The 19,773-nt window shown below is 47.2% G+C and overlaps 7 protein-coding genes across 7 annotated transcripts; 5 read left to right on the forward strand and 2 right to left on the reverse strand.

The window, feature by feature from the left end:
* Positions 1–777: 777 nt before the first annotated feature.
* Positions 778–1,656, forward strand: Triagg1_2057 (uncharacterized protein; the record flags this gene model as incomplete). Its single annotated transcript, XM_062896196.1, has 1 exon — positions 778–1,656. One exon carries the CDS (start codon positions 778–780, stop codon positions 1,654–1,656), a length of 879 nt encoding a protein of 292 aa, XP_062758913.1.
* Positions 1,657–2,067: 411 nt separating this feature from the next.
* On the reverse strand, positions 2,068–3,296 carry Triagg1_2058 (uncharacterized protein; the record flags this gene model as incomplete). The annotated part of the gene is made up of 2 exons (XM_062896197.1): positions 2,068–3,060; positions 3,129–3,296. The coding sequence occupies 2 exons, from the start codon at positions 3,294–3,296 to the stop codon at positions 2,068–2,070; spliced, it is 1,161 nt and encodes a 386-aa protein (XP_062758914.1).
* A 1,902-nt stretch (positions 3,297–5,198) lies between these two features.
* Positions 5,199–7,002, forward strand: Triagg1_2059 (uncharacterized protein; the record flags this gene model as incomplete). Its single annotated transcript, XM_062896198.1, has 4 exons — positions 5,199–5,379; positions 5,448–5,620; positions 5,685–5,937; positions 5,987–7,002. The coding sequence occupies 4 exons, from the start codon at positions 5,199–5,201 to the stop codon at positions 7,000–7,002; spliced, it is 1,623 nt and encodes a 540-aa protein (XP_062758915.1).
* Positions 7,003–7,300: 298 nt separating this feature from the next.
* Triagg1_2060 (transcriptional regulator family: Fungal Specific TF) lies at positions 7,301–9,234 on the forward strand (the record flags this gene model as incomplete). The annotated part of the gene is made up of 6 exons (XM_062896200.1): positions 7,301–7,395; positions 7,540–8,271; positions 8,369–8,465; positions 8,530–8,690; positions 8,821–8,858; positions 9,182–9,234. 6 exons carry the CDS (start codon positions 7,301–7,303, stop codon positions 9,232–9,234), a joined length of 1,176 nt encoding a protein of 391 aa, XP_062758916.1.
* A 3,553-nt stretch (positions 9,235–12,787) lies between these two features.
* On the reverse strand, positions 12,788–13,699 carry Triagg1_2061 (uncharacterized protein; the record flags this gene model as incomplete). Its single annotated transcript, XM_062896201.1, has 3 exons — positions 12,788–13,230; positions 13,296–13,418; positions 13,477–13,699. The coding sequence occupies 3 exons, from the start codon at positions 13,697–13,699 to the stop codon at positions 12,788–12,790; spliced, it is 789 nt and encodes a 262-aa protein (XP_062758917.1).
* A 925-nt stretch (positions 13,700–14,624) lies between these two features.
* On the forward strand, positions 14,625–15,041 carry Triagg1_2062 (uncharacterized protein; the record flags this gene model as incomplete). The annotated part of the gene is made up of 1 exon (XM_062896202.1): positions 14,625–15,041. The coding sequence occupies one exon, from the start codon at positions 14,625–14,627 to the stop codon at positions 15,039–15,041; it is 417 nt and encodes a 138-aa protein (XP_062758918.1).
* A 519-nt stretch (positions 15,042–15,560) lies between these two features.
* Positions 15,561–19,747, forward strand: Triagg1_2063 (uncharacterized protein; the record flags this gene model as incomplete). Its single annotated transcript, XM_062896203.1, has 6 exons — positions 15,561–16,964; positions 17,020–17,541; positions 17,612–17,791; positions 17,854–17,908; positions 18,283–18,352; positions 18,718–19,747. The coding sequence occupies 6 exons, from the start codon at positions 15,561–15,563 to the stop codon at positions 19,745–19,747; spliced, it is 3,261 nt and encodes a 1,086-aa protein (XP_062758919.1).
* Between the last annotated feature and the right edge of the window lie 26 nt (positions 19,748–19,773).

The raw sequence follows: 19,773 nt of genomic DNA on the forward strand, positions 1-19,773 counted from the left end.
GAAAATTCGGGGTCCCGTCTGCTCCCCCAGAGACAAGCCTCTAACCGGCAGATTAGTAGTCAGGTGGGTGACCACTGGCGAACACCGGCTGTTGTATGTTTTTGTTTTTGTTTTTTGTTTCTTCTTTTTCTCTTTTTTTATATGTGTGTGTGTATGCAGGTGTGTGTTTGCCCAAGTTTAAGTGCATGTAAGCTTGGTGTGGCGGGGTTTTTGGGCGGCTGTATGTGTGCATAATGCACGTGCAATGACTGATGCACCATGGTTAACGCCTGGGTTGATCTTGTTCGTCTTTGTTTGCTTGGGATTAAACAATCTTATGATATGCAGCAATTAATCAGTATTTGAAATGAATAAGATGACGGCAATGGCTGGATTGACCGACAATAGTGTGATAGAAGAGTTTCTGATAGACCAATTTTGAGTTTGGTAAGCTGAGATAACTCAAAATGCAGTCTATAACACCGAAAGGCCGCAAATTCACCGCAGTCAACGCCGACACACCGCAGGTCTATTGACTTCACTGCGGGTGTTGACAGCAAGCAAAATAATTCGAAACTTCTCAAAAGTTACTTTCAAATGACATGTGTAAGAATATTATTTTTAAGTTTTGTATGTATGCTTAAGGTTGTTGATATTGGAAAACAACATATAAAAGGATGTAAGGCTCGCGCTGCAGTATAGACATTGCAGCAGCAATCAGTTGAATAACAAAGATCCTCAATCCAAATTATACATTTCTATATAATAAACCTCTTCAAACTATTCATCAACGACACTATGCCATACGTTGCAGAGCCGTGGTCGTTTGACGACGTCTTAAAACTCACCAAAGTCAGCTCCGCCTACTGGAGAGCTACGTTCAATGCTCCGCCATTGAACCTCTTTACGCCGCGAACCTATGCTGCCTTGCGTACGCTCGTCGAGCTCCTCGAAAATGACGGAGCTGTCAAGGTCATCGTCTTTGATAGCTCAGTCGAAGATTATTTCATCGCCCATTGGGACTTAACGGCTGGTGAAGACAAGCCAGAAGACGAAGAGACTGCTCCCATCTTTGACTGGGCCAACTTTGTGCTTCGTCTTGCACGTCTCCCTGTAGTCAGCATTGCCGAGGTTCGCGGACGCACTCGTGGCCATGGCAGCGAATTCGTTCTGGCATGCGACATGCGCTTTGGTAGCATTGAAAAGGCAATCTTTGCGCAGCCCGAGGCCGCTGCTGGCGTTCATTGCGGTGGTGGAGGAATCGAGTGGCTGCCTCGCCTGGTAAACCGCTCGCGAGCCTTGGAGATTCTCCTTGGGGGTGAGGATTTCGACGCCACGACTGCTGCTCAGTACGGATACATCAACCGTGCCATCAAGGACTCGGAGTTGTCTGCCTTTGTGGACAATTTTGCGCGCCGGATAGCTGGGTTTGATCGCAAGCCTCTGCTGGAAACTAAGCGTGCCGTTAACGATCGTGCTGGGCTGCCTCGATTGACGGATCTTCTTTCGTCAATGCAAGACTTTGTTCGATCTTGTACTTGGCCTGAGACTATGAAGCGAATGAAGACTCTCTTTGAGATGGGTATCCAGCAGGTTGGTCCCGTGGAAAAAGATATGGGACGTCATCTTCATGAAGCTTCAATCAAGATGTATGGAAAGACTGAAGATGCACAGTGAGACTGCAATCTTAGTCGCAGGCTATTTGCTCTGCTTGCGTACATAGCTGAATAAAAGTCATCAACAACTCCAAAAAATAAACTCATTGGCTTCTTTGTCTATATTCCAACGCTGGCTTTCTTTCTCTCCAGTGATGCAATCCATTTTCCGACTGCAGTGTGATCATATCTGATTACTATTCGACCAAGCTGAAGACCAGCAGCCACGGACATCTAGCTCGTGTAGAAATGCCAAATAATAAATCGTGAATAGAAGACTAGAGCTAACCATGTGTGCAGTGGCGCATCGTTGCCCCATAGATTCATTTATTACAATAGATAATTATAAGTTCATTCACTGAAATCATGCCTAATTCTAGCCTGTCATCACTTCTGGTTCCTGACCATAGTTAACCCTCAACCAACTCTGTCCTTAATTCCTGTCGTAATCCACCTTATACTCCGTCTTGACCCTGATCCCCAGATCTTTCCCATTGCCCCTCGCATGGTCTTTTGCCTCTGGGCCAAGGATCGACTCTTCACTGGTGTTATCTGAGGTGACCCGCGCCCTGGTAGTGCTGTGCCTGGCAGCCATGGTATCATCTATCGTTGCATTTACCGATTTGCCTCGAGCTCCAGATCCACCAATGGTATGCAACGAAAACATGTTATCCCCTGACGGGTCTCTATTTCTCATCCATCCGCTGCCACCTCCCGTACCGCTGCTCCCCTTGGCGCTCGACAGACCGTCCAACCAGCCTCGGTAAAGCGGTCGACAGACAGGAATGCCGATACAAACCATGGTGGTACAAAATTCCGCAGCATGCCATATAATGATGCCAACAACGTCTTTGAGGTAGTTCGGGCTGCCCAAGTACTTCAACTGTATAGCTCTCTCGATGCCGCAAGCCCCGGCAACCACACCCAAGCTTAAAGAAGCAGCAATGATTCGCTTCTCACGCTTCGGCATTTGAATATTCCAGAGAAGATACCAGGGAAAAGCTGCATACCAAAAATCCGTTATGACAGACCAGACGCCTGCGTAAATTGAGATTGGGCCTGGGTCGATGGGGCATTTTCCGTCAGGGATTCGACGATCCCACAAGAAGGCTGTGGGATGGCACGCAAACCAGAAGACGAAAAGCGAGGCTACGATGCCGGTGGCGAGGAAGAAGTTGGGGATCCAAACGATGATTTGACTGCGCTTGTCCGGGACGAGCCGTACCAAGAAGAGAGCCATGGAGGTCTTGCAAAGGATCGTTCCGAAGACGAGGATGGTCTGACCGATGGCAGAGTAGAGAATTGCCCTTGTGACAGATTCCATTCCCACGACAGGACCTTTGAGGGAGATAACGTCGTCAATATTTCGGCCGAATCCGTACATCGACGCAATCGTCATCATGATGTCGTAGGTTAAAAGGGTGATCTGTTGATTTGTTAGTTCTAGAACATACGACTCATCACATTTTCGCTGCCGAAAGTCAATGCACATACAAACGAGGCATTATAAAAGTAGTCGTCCAACCCATACGCGCGAATTACTCTCACACGAGTATAAAAACGAAGAACAATAAAGACCAGCGCCAGCGCGGTAAGTGACCACAGCACAGCCAACATCTTGGGCGCATCTCCGCCCAGTCCCGTCTGATATTGATTTGCCATGGCTGCTGTTGATGGCTTGCAGCCCGTTCCAACCAGGTTGATGCAGAAAGCTGGCTCGTGTGTTGCAGAACATTTCGACAGGGAAAGGGGAGCACGTTTTTGAATCTCTGGAGTATGTAAGACTCACCCTGGCACCGAGTCGTCGGTTGCACCTGGAGTTACGCCCATTACCAGAATCACGGACGCCATTCTGGATGGATACGAGTAATATAAACAGTAAAGATCAGCAAAGACATCTGTTCTAGGAAATATTATCAGTACCTGCAGCTGCTTAGTGGCAAGAAGGGAGCGGTAGTTGAAAAAATTTCATAAAAAATTCTACTCTTCATCATTTGTCGCTTACAATCATCTGGCTGGACATGGGGTAACAATGGGGATCAGGGGGTTGTCTGTGATCTCTGGACCAAGTCTGTGTCCATTGCCTAGTTGAGTATGGATAGCCGCGGCAAACAGGAAACCGAGCCGTTAGACCCCGGCAAATATCTCACTTAGACAGGGGTAGGGGTCAAGCGAGGAACCACGAGTGTGCCACTTGCAACGTAACCGAAAATCAACTTTGTTTAGTTATCATGTCGGGTTGAAATCGCCTACGGAGGATACGCTGCTCGCTACAGCTGCCAAAACCTTTCCAAACCCTGCCAAGACCTAGGTTGAATATAGCTTCGATATCCGCGGGGAGGGGGAAATGGCTGTGGTGGTTAGGGGCTCGTGGGGGCCACTAAGAGATGCCGACCTGCAATTTGCAAGATCATTTGGCCTTTTCAGAGCATAGTACGAGGTATACGAGGAGGGAGCTACTGGAGGATAGTACTGGAACATCAAGTCACGAGTTAGCGATTGCCGGTTCCCGAGTTCTATCCGAATGGCATTATTGTACACAAAGTACGGAGTAGTGTGTAGCCTTATAAGTAGGCTTTGGTCAAATAGTGGGCAAGGAGACGGATACACAACTTCGGGAACCCGCAACGGGAAAGCCCGCGGGGAACGGACTCGGCCGAGTGACGGACAGAGAGCAGCGGACATGCTGATCTCCATGCTGAAAGCGCCGATATCAGAATCCGCGTGGATAGAGGAAAAGGCCGTGTGATCCATGCTGAAAAAAAACCCCCAATCAAAGCACGCAAGATTGTTGTTGGTTGTGTTCTTTTCCCCCTTTGGACGGGTAAATGCAACACAAGAAACTGGAACATAACGGGTCACCATCTCCTTTCAGTTCCTGCTGCATACAAGTAGGTTCATCATCCCCTGGCTGCGGAGAAGCACTACCGCTTGCATTCAGCAAGGATGTTTGAACCAACAGCAGTCTCCTTAATTGCTCTCAAAGTACTCTCAATACCACCTCAACTTGTCACTTTCCCCAGAGAGAAGCAGTCGATAAGGTTTGCATGAATAAAGTCGTCGGAAAAGGAAATCCCAAGGATCTTCCATTATTGAGATCTTCGACGTGAAGAACTCGTCCGGACTACGGGGTTTAAGAGCTTCTCCGCTGGCAAAGAGTGAAACGTGCGTTGTGGAGACGAGTCGAAAACTTGGTTGATGTCGACCCACTCCACCGATGAGAAAAAGGTGTAACAAATCAGATATAATGTTATTTCGAGTAGGGTCATGGATTCCGGCATCCTTGAGCCTTTTATTGGTGCTGACTCGTTGCTGTTGACTATCCGTCGACTTGTGGATCACATTGGCCGTAGAATTCCGCCTGACGATATGACATGCCTGAGGGGTCTCGGCCCCTTAGGCAAGTTCGAGAGCAACTATTCTTGCTAGTATTTGCATGTGAATTACTAAGAGGGGTTTCCCGTTTATCTTTCTGGAAGTTTTTCCAGAATAACTACACTGAAGTTGTAGATTGTCTTGGTACTACTACGAGAACAGTCCAAGTTCTTGTGGAAGCTAACCATCATGGACAATAACTCTGTTCCTAACTCAGCCCGAGGTGCTGGGCTCCTGCACAATGGCCCGGCCATGTTGGTGCGGCCAGCGGTGCTCTTCATGCTTCTTCCAGCCGCGACTTATGTCTTCTGGAGCTTTGTCTCGTATCTAATCTCACCATTGAAAAAGTATCCCGGGCCATTCTTAGCATGTAAGTGAAGATGAGAGTATCTCGAGCTGAAAGAGAGCCACATTGATAACACGCTGTGCGAAATGAAGCCTATACCAACTTCTACCGAATGTATTATGCCTATCGAGGAAATATGCACCTCTTGACCAAGAAACTCCACGACAAGTACGGCCCGGTTGTTCGCATGGGCCCCAACTACATCGACGTCGACTACCCCTCATTGATTAAGACGTGCTTTGACTTTCAGGGAGTTTGGAGAAAGGTGAGTCTCGGCATTGCATGTTACTAGAGTGGACATGGGTTGACGTTTGGTTGTCCCATCACAGACTGATTGGCACGGTGTCAGTGGAGCAATGGTTGAAGGCAAGCTCTACTACAACATCTTTTCAGAATGTAACCCCGAAGAGCATGCTCGGATCAAGAAGCCAATTGCAAAATACTGGTCTGCTCCTGGTGTTGCGCCAATGGAGCCACACGTTGATTCTGTCATCTCTACACTGTGCCGAGCGCTTGATCAACGGTTCGCTGGCGACGAGGCGTTTGGAAAAACGTTCGACTTTGCTGAATGGATGCTATTCTGTAAGATGCTACCTATGCGATGTTATTCGAATCAAGCTGACTTGTCTAGTTGGGATGGATGCGGTCGCCAAGACTACATGGAGTGAAGCGGTCGGATATCTCGAGAAGGGACATGATTTCGATGGCACCCTCAACGTCTCCGATAGAGCCTACGACTATCTCGTCACGGTCGGCATGAACCCTGTTTTCGACAAGTTTCTCGACAAGAACCCGATTATGCGATTTGGCCCGCCATCGTTTGGAACCGTCACTGGAATTTGCCTTGGACATCTGATGGCGCGCATGAAGGGCGAAGACGGCCACGATCAATCCAAGCCCGACTTCTTGGACCGCTACCTTGAGGCCCAGCAGCAGAACCCCGAAGTTGTCGACATCTACCGTATCCTCTCCTACATGCTCGTCAATGTTGCCGCCGGTGCCGACACCACTGCGGCGAGCTTGCGCTCCATCTTTTACCTCTCGCTGAAACACCCCGCCGTCTTCCGTCGTCTGAGAGACGAGATTGTCAATGCCAAGTTTTCGCAGGTGCCAGTTCCTTATGCCGAGTCCCGACAGCTTCCGTACCTGGAGGCTGTCTCCCGAGAGTGTTTCCGATACATGCCCGGTAACTGCTTCGCCCAGGAGCGTTACGTTCCACCTGGCGGTTTGGCGCTTCCTGATGGCTCCGTCGTGCCGGCCGGTACCGCTCTTGGATTCAATGCCTACGTGATTCACAGAAACAAGGAGGTCTGGGGTGCTGACGCTGAAGAGTTCCGGCCCGAGCGCTGGTTGCAAGCCGATAATGAGGCGGACGAGGAATACAAGAACCGCATCCAGCAATTGAACAATGTGGACTTGTCTTTCGGCGCTGGCTCGCGAAAGTGCATCGGCATGAATCTTGGAAAGATGGAGGTTAGCAAGACGGTGGCAACGCTGATTACTCTTTTCGACTTTGAATTGGAAGACCCCAAGAAGGAATGGAAGGTCCACAACAGCTTGATTCCCAGGGCGTCTGAGATTATGATTAAGATGAAGAAGAGACCAGGTGCTGGAGAGCAAATCAGCGAAATGAGCAGCCACTACTAATGCCGCTGACCCTTTGGGGAGATGGGGGTATTCGGAATTTCGACATTGTGTTAATAGCCTTGCTACAAGATTGAATATACCAACCTAATATGTCTTCTTTACTCGCTCATGTTAGTAATTGTCCACTAGTCGTGTCAACGCTCGTACCAATAGAAAGCGACGGCGTGACGAATGTTCTTTGTGGAAACTCGGTTGAATAGTAATCATTGCCCCAGTGAATCTTCCACGCAGTTCATCTTATAAGCCCGCATGTCCCCACGCCGCTGATTATAAGTCCGCTCACCTTACAAACTCACACATGCACAATGTCCACGTCCAACGAAAGCCCGTCACCGCGGCCTCGAGCCATGGCCAGCCAAACCACTCTCGGGGTTTTGGCCTTGAGGTGGTCTTGTTCGGCATGCCGCCAATCGAAACGCCGCTGCGATAAAATGTACCCGAGATGCACACTCTGCGTTCAGTGAGTCTGCCCTTTAACTCCGTTGCGGTGAATGATGCGAGGATGCAGTAAATCAGTGTTTAGTAACACCATTTTAGAAAGAATACTCCCTGTAACTACCCAGGCCGTCGGAAAAGAGAGAAGTTGAAGAACCGCATAAAGGCGATTGTGCCAGTGGCAAAATCCATCGTTGACCCGCCTTCCGCTGTTCTGCCTGAGAAAAAGCAAGACGTGCGCCAGCTATCGTTTCCTTCTGCCAGCTCCAGCTTCATCGCCGAGAGTTTTCTAGATCCCGAGGTCTTTTCCAAGGCGCAGCTGAAAGTGGTAAACGCGGATGTGGTGGTAACAGATGACATAGCCGAGCTGGTCGGCAGCGTGTTGGATATTCAGGCTACCTCTGCCAAGTTCTTTAAATCGGTTCACATGTGGATGCCGATTATATCGAAACCTCACTTTTGTGCGAACCTGCTCAATCGGTTGACCTATAAGAGAGCTGAGCTGTTCCTGCTCGTGCTGTCTATGAAGCTAAGCTACACACGGGTCAAAACTTGGAACACGCCATTGTACGAGACGGTGAAACTATTTCAGTTTAAGATTGAGGCTTCAGGGGTGTTGTCAACCCTAGTTCTCCAGGCTTCTATTCTCATCGCACTCTACGAGCTGGGACATGGCATATACCCGGCGGCTTATCTCTCAGTAGGATCCTGTGCTCGGTACGCAACGGCCCTGGGTATCGAAAAGTCTATTCTTTCATCAAGCCCTGCGCAGGGTCAGTGGATCGAAGAAGAAGAACGCCGCCGAATGTGGTGGGCGATTTTGGTTCTTGATAGGTATGTGACATGGACGTGTAAGAGTTGCGGCGCCTGTCCGATTCCTGGAATTGCTACATCTGTTACGAAAACAGCACGATATTGATGCCATTTTTAGGTATCTCAACTTGAGTGATCCTAAACGGCATCTGATTACCATAGATGCGGGCTTAGAGAGTTACTTGCCTGTAGATGATGAAGTGTGGGAATCCGGAGTGAGTAAACTGCGAACATCATTCCACATCACCTTACAGAGGAACTTCTGACCTTATTCCGCAGATACTCAACCCTGATCGTATTTATACTTTAGCAACAGCCAATAGCTACCACCTGGGGCTGTTTGCGAGGTTTGCACAAGCCGCGCATCTTCTCAGCCAGGTTCTACATCACGTCGCTGAGCAGTCCAACGAGACTGCCCAATTACGACGCACAATATTTGCGTTAGTCAATGTCTCCAATATCGAGGCATCCATTAGGCGATTGGAATACTGTAGCCAATCAGCGGTCTGTTACTCGTAGGGCGATACTCAACCTGCTTTACCAATGCATGTTTGACTAATGTGGTGTTAGTGGTATTCTCGCTCTCGACTACTCGTCGTTTAGCAAGGGTATGTGTATAAGTGACTCTGGTAAAAAGCTCTCTACCGAGAGTACCATCATTTCACAAGCAACATTAGAGATGGCTTTGACCTTGATCCATGGGGATTCAGAACAGCTCTGTGATATTGCCAGCCCTTTTCTTGTTCATTTGTTATACAAGGTGGCCTCAATGCACTTGAGGATAGCACATAAGTCTCAGACAAGGGAGGATCGAGAGAAAGTTGAGATTTTGAGAAAAAGCATGAAGCTCGTCGGAAATCGATGGCTTTGCACTTGTAGGTGGCTGACTGAAGATTAAAAGACATCTTGCTCTCACTAACAGCTTTTATAGCCACGTACCTCTCACTTTTGGAGAAGCAAGAGATTCTGCTCGTGATGGAGTAGATTGTGCTACTAGGCGTCGTCGTTTGTCGCGGCAATGATCGGATGCGGTTACAAAGTCAATGAATGTGAAGGTGGAATCTTTGGGTTATTTACACGGATCAGGAATTATGCAGCAAGTTAATCAGGTATAATATTCGATGTCTTATTCAAAATTAAGCTTAATTTCACTACAAGGTTTAAATTAGTTGCTGAGTACATCTCACACCTGCTATCAGTGATGCTTCTCCTCTATTAAGACGTTCAAATTATCCACAAAGATGCATCATCGTGAAGTAACAATGCGGTGTTTCGCGGCACTCGCGGTGTTTCAATCAAATTTGCGGACTTGCGGGGTTTCGGCCTTGGACCGTAGGCCGTGTATGTCTGGGCACATTCTTCATACGATTACTGCCAGATGGAGAAGTTTACTCGGGATGGTTGAATTGCTGACCGCCGTTATGCATTATTTGATTTGATTCCATACCCTGGAAAGATGCCCGCACAGATTATTGTGTAAGATCTTTAGCCATGCAAGTAACAATGGGCGGTGTTTTGTGCGGACAATGACAGTTATGTATTATGTTGAGCCCACGTTCAATGGTCATAGTAAATCAGATCTATGCTACTAATTGTAATCATGAATGATCGTGGCCTAAGGGCTCAGCCATCGTGTGATTGTGAGTCGCCTCGTGGCCATTGTTTTTTGTCTTCAGCCATTCCGGAAATTCAACCCAACGATGCCTATATACCCAGTCGGCCATCGCATTATAGTCGCGACATGTATGTACTTCGTCGAGAACAAATTCCTCCAAATCGTTCGTTGTGACCAGTGTCAAGTCTGGATGGCAAAGTAGTTGAGAGCGAACGTAGTCAAGGCAGTGGAGCATATGCGTCTCGTCCCATGGTGGAGGTGTCTCGGACATGAGGTTTTGGCGGATTGCGTTCTATGATATTCAGTTAGATCAGACTACATAAAAGAATTTTGTGAGAAATAAAGACATACCAAACAGTGAAGGGCATGGAATACGTCCACTTGATAAATACTCTGGGAAGGATCTGTTGGCGATTGCGCTGATGGCCTCAATCCTTGTTTCCGAGCCCATTCTGTATTTAAAGATATCACGCCTCCACTATCAAGAAGGTCTGTCCAATATTGATCAGCATCACGCGAATCAGCCATGTGTTTAGAGCCATCCTGAAATTTCATAGAAGTATTATATGATCCAAGCTGTGACAAGCCATCGAGCGAAACTTTTGACCCTACGGCCCGCCTCGTCTGATTCAACACCATGAACCCTGAGACAAGGAGAGCGCATAGGATCACTTCCAGGAGAATTATGGAGGCGTGTATGGCACTGAATCTTCTGAATGACCGTTCTAGAAGACTTAGGCGTTTGCTTGTCTGCGATTGCACATTTTCTCCGGCATCTGGGCCATCTCCATCGGTAAGTCGTTTGTATTCAGCGTCTGATGCCTTGGACGTAAACATGTTGTTTTTTCTCATCAATTACCTCACATTTCTAGTTCTCCCGAGAATTCATGAAAATATCTTAATCTGAGGAGAAGCGTGATCAGATAGCATCCAACAGGTTCCAAGAAGGGTGGAGATTGGGGTCGACACTGAGTGATACCACACTCCACCAGCCTTCCGAATGCAACGTGCCAGGGAGCAATGCATGATTCATGACTAGGCCAAGCGAGGCATATTGGTCAGGATTAGCCTAGTGGGATTCTGCAAATAAGATCTTGGTTTACATCCTGTGGAGGCGAGTTAACAAAGGAGGGGGATCTGCAGTAGTAGGTTGACATGCATGTATCCAGCTTGTCGGATACAACGCTCAATTTCCAGTTAGAGTAAAAGTCATACATGATACAGGTTTGCATTATCGGGCAACATCTTCTTGGGTCATATGACATGCGTATGTTATTAAGCACAGATGGGATATTTGACAAAAATCTTGGTTCCAGAGTCCTTCATGCCACCCGGATGACCCCCAATCATCTTTACACAGTGATTTGTATGGTGGAAATTTGCCGTATACGAGTCAATCTTTCGGCTCGCATCTATCGCTGCCCTGTGAATTCTTTTCCACACGTACATGCAATGGACAACATGCCAATCGAATGTCGTAGTAAAGTGACCATAGTCACCAAGGTGAAGCTCATCCATGGTGAGGTTTCTGCCGTTGATCTCATATGGCCAGCTCCGACCATCATACATGAGCTTTTCATCCTCTATGTCATCATCCGTAAGGCAATCCTGGGGAAGCCAGGAGTGCAAGACAATGCTGTATCGGCAGCCGAGGGCTTGCGCGTCGGTAGGAGAGTTGCCACAGTCGCCGTGAGACCAACTTAATGGGAGGCCAGTTTTTTCATCAGTGCCTTTGCGGATTTCGGGAAAAGGTCGATTTGTCCTTGTGCTGTGGTTGTTGGCGATGATTATTTGCCATAGACTAAGTGCCAGCACTACAGTCAATGCGCCGAGTAAAAATGATGAGATGAAATGAATCAGGCGCCAACGTGGCCGTGCAGCTGAAGTAGCTTGATATAACAAAGCTTCTTCACTGTCATTGCCTTCAATTTGAGCATATTCTTGCTTGGATGCCTTTGGCTTGATGAACAGAACGCTCTTGCGAAATCGATCCATCATGACAAAGTCGTTGCAACGGTAAATGAATGTGTGAGTGAGGAAATGAATGATGAAAATGGATTATAACCCTAGATTTCTCATAGAACTTCGGTCCTACGCTGAGACATAAAGGCGTCGGCTCTTTGTCACGCAAGCTCGCCAAGATAATGAGTTTGGAATATGCTTCAACCAGAAATGTCGACTCTTAGCTACATGAATCAAGTCCACCTGTGTATTCGCATATCATTGTGTGGGGTTGAATCCTTCAACAGACGGACAGTTCGGGACCGTTGAGATACCCGAGATTCATTCCTTTTCCGGTAGGTGAAAGCTGAATTGCCGTAAGGCTAGACGGATTTGCGTTCTGACAAGGGTATAGGGCAAAGACTAGCTACATGCATGCGTATAACATTACGCTAAGGATGTTATCTCTTAAGCTTAGCAATCGTTGCCATATATACAGGTACTTTTGGGGAAGCTATAGACGCGGATGGGCTACGTTACACGTCCGAAAACCTGTTCACGCGACTCAAATTGCGTTGTTTCGACCAAGCTGGGTTTGCAGATCCAATCCTGTGCTGCCAAGTATTTGTTTAGTCGGTTAAAAGGAAGTTAGAAGAGTGTAGATCACATTGAACATGATGCAACAATATGAGAGTCTCTTCATACCTTCCCCATGGAGCTATGGGATGGGATATGGTATCCCAAGGTCACTGAAGTGACGTAGAGTTAGAATAAAGGTTTGCCCATTGATCTCTTGCAATATTGCCACTTGGTGGTATCGAAGTTGAAGCACATTGGTGGGGAAAAGGTTATGCTTATAGTGTTACATTTTGTAAAGCCGTTCGTTATGACACAAGAATAGATCTGTAATTTATTCTTTTATCGTGCATCTACTTGCAGCAACTGCGAAAACGACCCTGCAGTGTGACCCTAGTCATACGTCTAATTTGACTGCCGAATTGGGGCCCCCTCAACCTTATGAAATTGGTCAAAAGTCTCGTCCAATTTATGCTGAGCGGCCCATTCTCTTATTTTCTCAAAATTCTTGCATGTATGCGTCGTTCGTAGATTACCAAACATCTTTTGCTTTGGTTCACTCCACTCCCAGTAGATAGTGCCTATGTCTGATGCGCACTGAATGGACTGCCTGAGCTGGTCGTAGCAGTGTTCCAGGTGATAGATATTGTCCTCGCCCTCTTCTGAGCCAGGCGTTAGATCAATTTTGAAAACATCCGGATAGACAATCTTGCGCATGAAATTCAGGCAGTGGAGTTGGTGGAAGACGTCCAGTTCAACCATGTATTGCTTCGGGTCGTGGGCGGTTGGTGTTGTGGCATTGGGGAGTCGAGCTGCCATGGCCGCTGGAATCTGGGAGATGCCAATCTCTTCACGTCGCAATGGGTTAACAAAATCCTCTCGTCCAGATTGCTTCATCATAAAGCTCGCTTACCATTGAAAAGTCTATTCCACCTCTCGTTGACTTCCTCAGAGTATCCCTGGTAGGCAGATCTATCACCATGTAGACCCCCTGTGAAGACAACTGTCTTGTACTCGATTGCAGATTCAGCTGGAGCTATTGGAAAAATCAGAATCCCTATCTGCCAATTATTACATCGGAAAGAGTTACTGACAGTAAACTGCATTTAATATTCTTGGCTGTGCAAACTTTCGATATGAGATTGCCCATGTTGATAGTAGTGCCAAGAGTAGCACAACGTTGAACGCAGCGGAATATGGGAGTAGTTTCGCCCGGGGCACGTTTTTTGAAAGTCGCTCATTGTGGCCTCTGTCATTCTCATCATCACATAGTAAATGTTCCTCGTCGTGAAACTCTTCAGAGCTCTTGAACGCCATGTTGATCGTGTGTCCTGTGCGTAATATCACTTAGTGACTGAATGAGGAGTGAATAGGCAGGAAACACTTGAAGTCCACCGTCTGTAAACTTCATTCACTGGCCCTTAGGGAAACAAAAAGTAGCAGCTGGTCATGTTCTCATGACTAGAATGACACAGCCGTTTTCAGGATAGACAACCAAAGATAGCCGATGCCAGGGGTCTAGGTTACATTGGATTGGAAGCATGGTACCAAATTCTTGGTATGAGAATCGTTGTCATGGTTTGCTTGATAGACAAAATTCTGATCATCCTTGTACTTGCATAATTGAGTCTTGCCAACATTTAGTGATGCGGAGAAGTTGAACTAGCCCCCATTCTCATCCAAGCGAAGGATTCGAGGCGGGCGCTAATCATGCAAGGTTACTTTTGGGATACGATATCATTTCTCCCGGAAAACCCGTACGCTGAACTCAAATGCATGTCTTTTTATACATTTTGGCAATCATTTGTCTAAAGAGGTTAAGAAAATGATGGAGGAGAACCAAGTTTTCATGCGGGGGAAGAGGTCGGTGTGGGAACGATGCAACGTATCATAACAATACACCTGCTTGGTCCAGAAAGAATTTCCATTTGTGAGCCAGTATTGGTCAATGTATGATACTGAAATAGACACTCTTACCAAATAGGAATCGACGCACACTGTCCGTAAAGAGATGTCATGAGATATACGGTGGGCTCGCATTCACACTCGCGCTTGTACTAAGTAAAAGATAAACGAGGGGCAAATAAGTCCGCGTACACAGGTATTAAAGGAGAGGCAGCTAGAATTTGATATAACTATTCGTGTTTCCTCAAAACTCGGATTCAACCTTAGACATTTCACCTATAAGTTTTCTACACGAAAAGTAAATTTACACCTTGTATTACTTGATTCTTTTTACAACATGAGGATCTCCCAATTTCTCTCTTTGGGCCTGGTCCTTCTGGGCGCTGTCGACGCTGCTCCAGTCGAACAGCGTGGTACTGCTGTTGATCCTACGAACAATCAAGCCGGATGGGGAAGACGCAGCGATACCAGTGTCGACCTTGCTGATAACGAAGCTGGTTGGGGCAGACGAGGCACCGCAGTTGACCCTACGAACAACCAGGCAGGCTGGGGAAGACGAGGTGATACATCTGTGGATCTCGCTGATAACGAGGCTGGTTGGGGCAAACGCGATACTGCAGTAGATCCTACGAACAATCAAGCTGGCTGGGGCAAAAGAGGAACTGCAGTTGACCCTACCAACAACCAGGCAGGATGGGGAAGACGTGGTACCGCAGTTGACCCTACCAACAATCAGGCTGGCTGGGGCAGATAAGCTGAATGAAAGATATAAGATGGAGATTGACGACGAATCTGACTGATGGGAAAGGGTGAAACATTGTTGATAGATGAACGAATCTTACCTGACACCCTTTTTCGCTTACATTGTGAAATGTCGAATCTTCGTGTGCTTAGGCTTTGTAAATTCTCTTCTCATTCGCCACGCGTAGCCACGATCTTGGATTCTAAATGCGTAAACTACAATCACGGGCGTTTGCGGACAGAGTGGTTGGCAGTTGGGCACAATTCAATCCGACGAAAACGTTGAGACATCTATGGAATGTTAGAAAGACGTCCGTTTGCGTCTCATTTTAGCACTGAAACATCTACCGGTGTTGGTTGGGCAATGAGATGATGTCTCAAAACGGTGAGCTCTATTAATGCATTCCAACTATGCTTCATAATCTCGTCTGTCATAAATATCGTTTATCCTCGCATTGAATCTACTCAGTAAGGGATGCATTGAAGACTTGAAGCAAATCAGCAATCTCAAAATTTTATTACTTCCAATACTATGACCGCACAAAGCGATGGAGAGCCTCCAGATGGGAAGTTCAGTCACCTCCGGACTTCCAAATCTAGTCAACGACTCAACCAGGTCGAGAAGATCAGAGCGCATGGTGTGGGTGACCTGATCTCATTACCAGCATTGGTCGTTTGTGGAGACCAGTCAACTGGTAAAAGCTCAGTTTTGGAGGGCGTTACGGGAATACCTTTCCCTCGACAGGAAGGACTCTGTACTAGGTTCCCCAGTGAGATCAATCTTCGGCATACAGAATGCGAGTCGGTTACGATTACTGCTAGCATCAGGCCGCACATCTCGCGGCCTGCAGAAGTTCAACAGACCCTCTCTGCGTATCGCAAACAATTGAAGGACATGTCGGAGTTGCCTAGTGTTATCGAAGAGGTGTCACGATTGATGAATATTCGTGGATGTTGCGACAACGAAAACGCCAGTGCCTTTTCTGTTGATGTTCTACGAATAGAGGTTGCCGGTCCAATTGGATTACACCTCAGCGTGGTGGATTTGCCAGGGCTTATATCTGTTGCCAACGAAGAGCAAACTGATGAGGATGTCGAAGCTGTACACAGTATGGTAACATCATATCTTCAGAGCTCGCGAACGATAATTCTGGCTGTTTTGCAGGCAAGCAACGATATGGCGAATCAACCTATTATTAAGTTGGCGAGAACTCATGATCCCCTTGGCCAAAGGACAGTGGGAATCATCACGAAGCCTGATTTGATAAATAGTGGCAGCGAAGCCAAAATTGCACTCGTGGCAAAAAACAAAGACAGTATCAAGCTCAAACTGGGATTCTTTCTCCTAAAGAACCCCAGTCCTGCTGAGCTCAAAGAATGTGTCACTATGGCTGCACGCTCAAACCTAGAACGGCGGTTCTTCTCTGGTCCCGCTTGGGCTAGCCAAGATCTCGATATGAATCGAATAGGCGCAGAAAAGCTCCGAGTTTTCCTCCAAGACCTGCTCGATACTCATATAGAGAGAGAGTTGCCTAAAGTGAGAGAAGAGATTAAGAAGCTGCTGATTGAGAGAGATGCTGAGCTTAGATCTCTTGGAGAGGCTAGGCCTACAACAGATCTCATTAGGACTTTCCTAACAGCCCTTGGCATGAGATTCTATGAGCTCTTACAGGCTGCGCTTGACGGAAACTACCACAGTATCGATATCAAGTTCTTTTCAGAGAGCGATACATCGAGACTACGAGCACGCGTGCAGAAGTCAAACACCAAGTTCGCAGCCTACATGCGAGAGTCCGGACAGAGACGGAAAATAAAAATTGAACTCAATCATGACAATACAGCGCCAGAGTCTGACGACTCGGAAGATGACAAATTGGATGACATTACGACTCAACTTATTGTAAACAAAGCGGAAATGATGCGATGGGTGAAGGAGGTTAGTATATACCCTAACATAAATGAAAGGGGCACCTTTCTAATGCTCGTCACAGGCATATGCACGCACAAAAGGAAAAGAGTTACCTGGGAACTACAACTCAGCACTCTTGGCCGAACTGTTTCACGAACAATCGCGTCGCTGGCCTACTATTGCAGAGTCCCACATCGATACTATTCTCAAGATAGTGTCGGAGTGGATTCAGCTGGCTGTCGAAAGACTCATCCCCGAGGAGAGTATGCGAGCTCAAATCCACTCAATACTTCAACAATGGCTTGAAGAGACCGAGAAGAATGCACTCGGTGAGCTGGAAAAGCTGGTCGAAGACGAACGACGCAGTCCATTGACGTATAATCACTATTATACGGACAATGTCCAAAAATCTCGACTAGATGCGCAGAAGAAAGCGGTGGAAAACGCCGTTTCTGCTGAGAGAGATGTTCACGGAAAGTTACATATTAGTAACGTCCAAGTGGACATCCAAAAGTTCATCGCTGCAGTTGGGTCTCGCATTACCGTGGATATGGATGAGCAGGCATGCCACGAGGCGATCACGGAGTTGGACGCATACTACAAGGTAAGGGCCCACCACGCCTCAATTCTGGGTTTAACCATTTATATAAGATGCTGACATGGGTGTCTCCTAGGTTTCAATGAAGACTTTTGTTGATAACGTCGCGAGGCAAGTCATTGAGCGCCACGTTATAGCACCCTTGCCAAATGCTTTCAGTCCAAATTCTGTTTCTCAGCTATCCGAAGAAGACTTGCTCCGAATCGGCTCCGAGTCTGAGAAACAGATCGCCAGACGGGAGAAGCTGGCTTTGCAGGTACAGGGCTTGAAGAAGAGCCTGAGAGATTTGCAAAAGAGCTCATTGTGATGCCGTGACAGGTGCAGTCCGTTTTCCCATCGCAACATTTACGCTATGTTTACAATAACTTGAGTTGTAATGTCATCCAATCCGTCATCTTCTGAATTATTGGACTTGGGTTTTGATTGCTTCATGATTTTATCTCTTGGTTGTGGTTTTCCCACTGGGTTTTTCCAAGACTGTAACGCAAATGCGGAGAGAATATGTTAGTTATGCATGGATAAATGAATTGATTTGTTTCCGTCATGATAACAAAATAATACAATTAATTGCTAGACGTGCCATTTCGATTCAATTACGCTCGCATTTGGCTCACAGTCAGCTGACTTGGCGATGGGCATCAATTAGGCGCCATCATGTAGCGCGAAAGAGTTGGGTCTCACCGTGTTGTTACCTCTCCTTCATTTTACAATACGGCTTTAATTGACGCCATATCTAATGTTCTGTAGATATCATGTTTATGTGCAATCAGAATCAGAATACTATGCCAAAGTTCGATTCAGAGAAGCTCCCTGGCGTGTAAGTCCCCTTCTCACCTCATAAACCCCACGTACAATTGATGATATCCGTGAACTGCTATACATGGAATCATGGAAAGATACCCTACGTATGTGATCAATCACTTGCTTCATGGTGACTGAACATTCCTGACCAATTTCTTACAAAACTCTCTGCTTACACCTCCACCTCCACAGGGTTCGAATACTTATTCCCCTGTCAGCACTAAGAAACGATATACGAGTATTGGAATAGAGGCCAAGCAAGAATGACAGAATACTAAAGTGACATATGGTCGGATTAGACGGAAGCCGGTTCGAAGGTATAAAGACAGGCTGGAGATCTAAACATTTGCTATACCAATCGGCGACGCTTACACATTGAAGCCCCTCCAACAACACTGAATTGGCTACTATGACCTGGAAACCTCTCGCCAGAACAATCCATCATGTACACCATGAGACAGACAATACCTTCTATACCTTTTCAAAGGAACACAAGCCATCCTTCACAGTCGATTCAGGTGCTGAAGTGAGCTTTGATAATACCCATGCTGGATTCGTGAACCTCACCAGAGACTCAACCACAGCCGATGCCGTTGCAATGGATATACAATCCCCAAAAGACATGGAGAAGCTCATAGGACAGCTCTATGTGAATGGCCCAGTATACGTAAATGGCGCCGAGCCCGGCGACATTCTCAAAGTTGAGATTCTCGAATTGCAGACTGGCAGTTGGGGATGGACTGCTGTCATCCCCGGAATGGGTCTGTTGCAGGACGAAATACCTGGACCGCATATCATGACCTTTGATCTTCCCGAAAGCCAAGATTACGCAGTATTCAAGCCTGGCATTCATATCCCATGCCAACCATTTTACGGCACCATGGGCGTGGCCCCAGCTGAAGGCGAGCAGTCTGCTCTGTATCCGCGCAACGACATTGGCGGAAACTTTGACTGCCGCTACCTGGGCCAGGGTTCAACGTTGTTTCTCCCTGTCAACGTTCCTGGAGCCTTATTCGCTGTTGGGGATGGGCATTTCTGCCAAGGAGATGGCGAAATATGCTGCACAGCGTTGGAGACGACTATGCGCTCACGAATGCGATTGAGTGTTGTCAAGGGCAAAGGGAAGCTGGCTGGCCCTCACTATGAGACAGATCCTGAGAGGGTGAAACAGATGGTGAGCGTTGCCAGCAAGGGAGAACACGGTGCACTCATGACGGGCACCGATCGCGACACGGTTGTTAAGCAGGCCGTGAGGGAAATGATGAGGTGGCTGGAAGAAGAAAAGGGACTGACGCAGGTGGAGGGTTACATGCTGTTTAGTATTGTCGGCAATCTCAAGATGATGCATGAGATTGGGATTGGCATTTACACCGTGTCTGCAAGTATTCCGCTGGGGATTTTTGTCGACTAATGTCGGTGAATGTAGGAATCAAAGGT

The sequence above is a fragment of the Trichoderma aggressivum genome, assembly GCF_033847375.1.
Source record: "Trichoderma aggressivum f. europaeum strain CBS 100526 chromosome Unknown scaffold_005, whole genome shotgun sequence".
NCBI lineage: Eukaryota > Fungi > Ascomycota > Sordariomycetes > Hypocreales > Hypocreaceae > Trichoderma > Trichoderma aggressivum.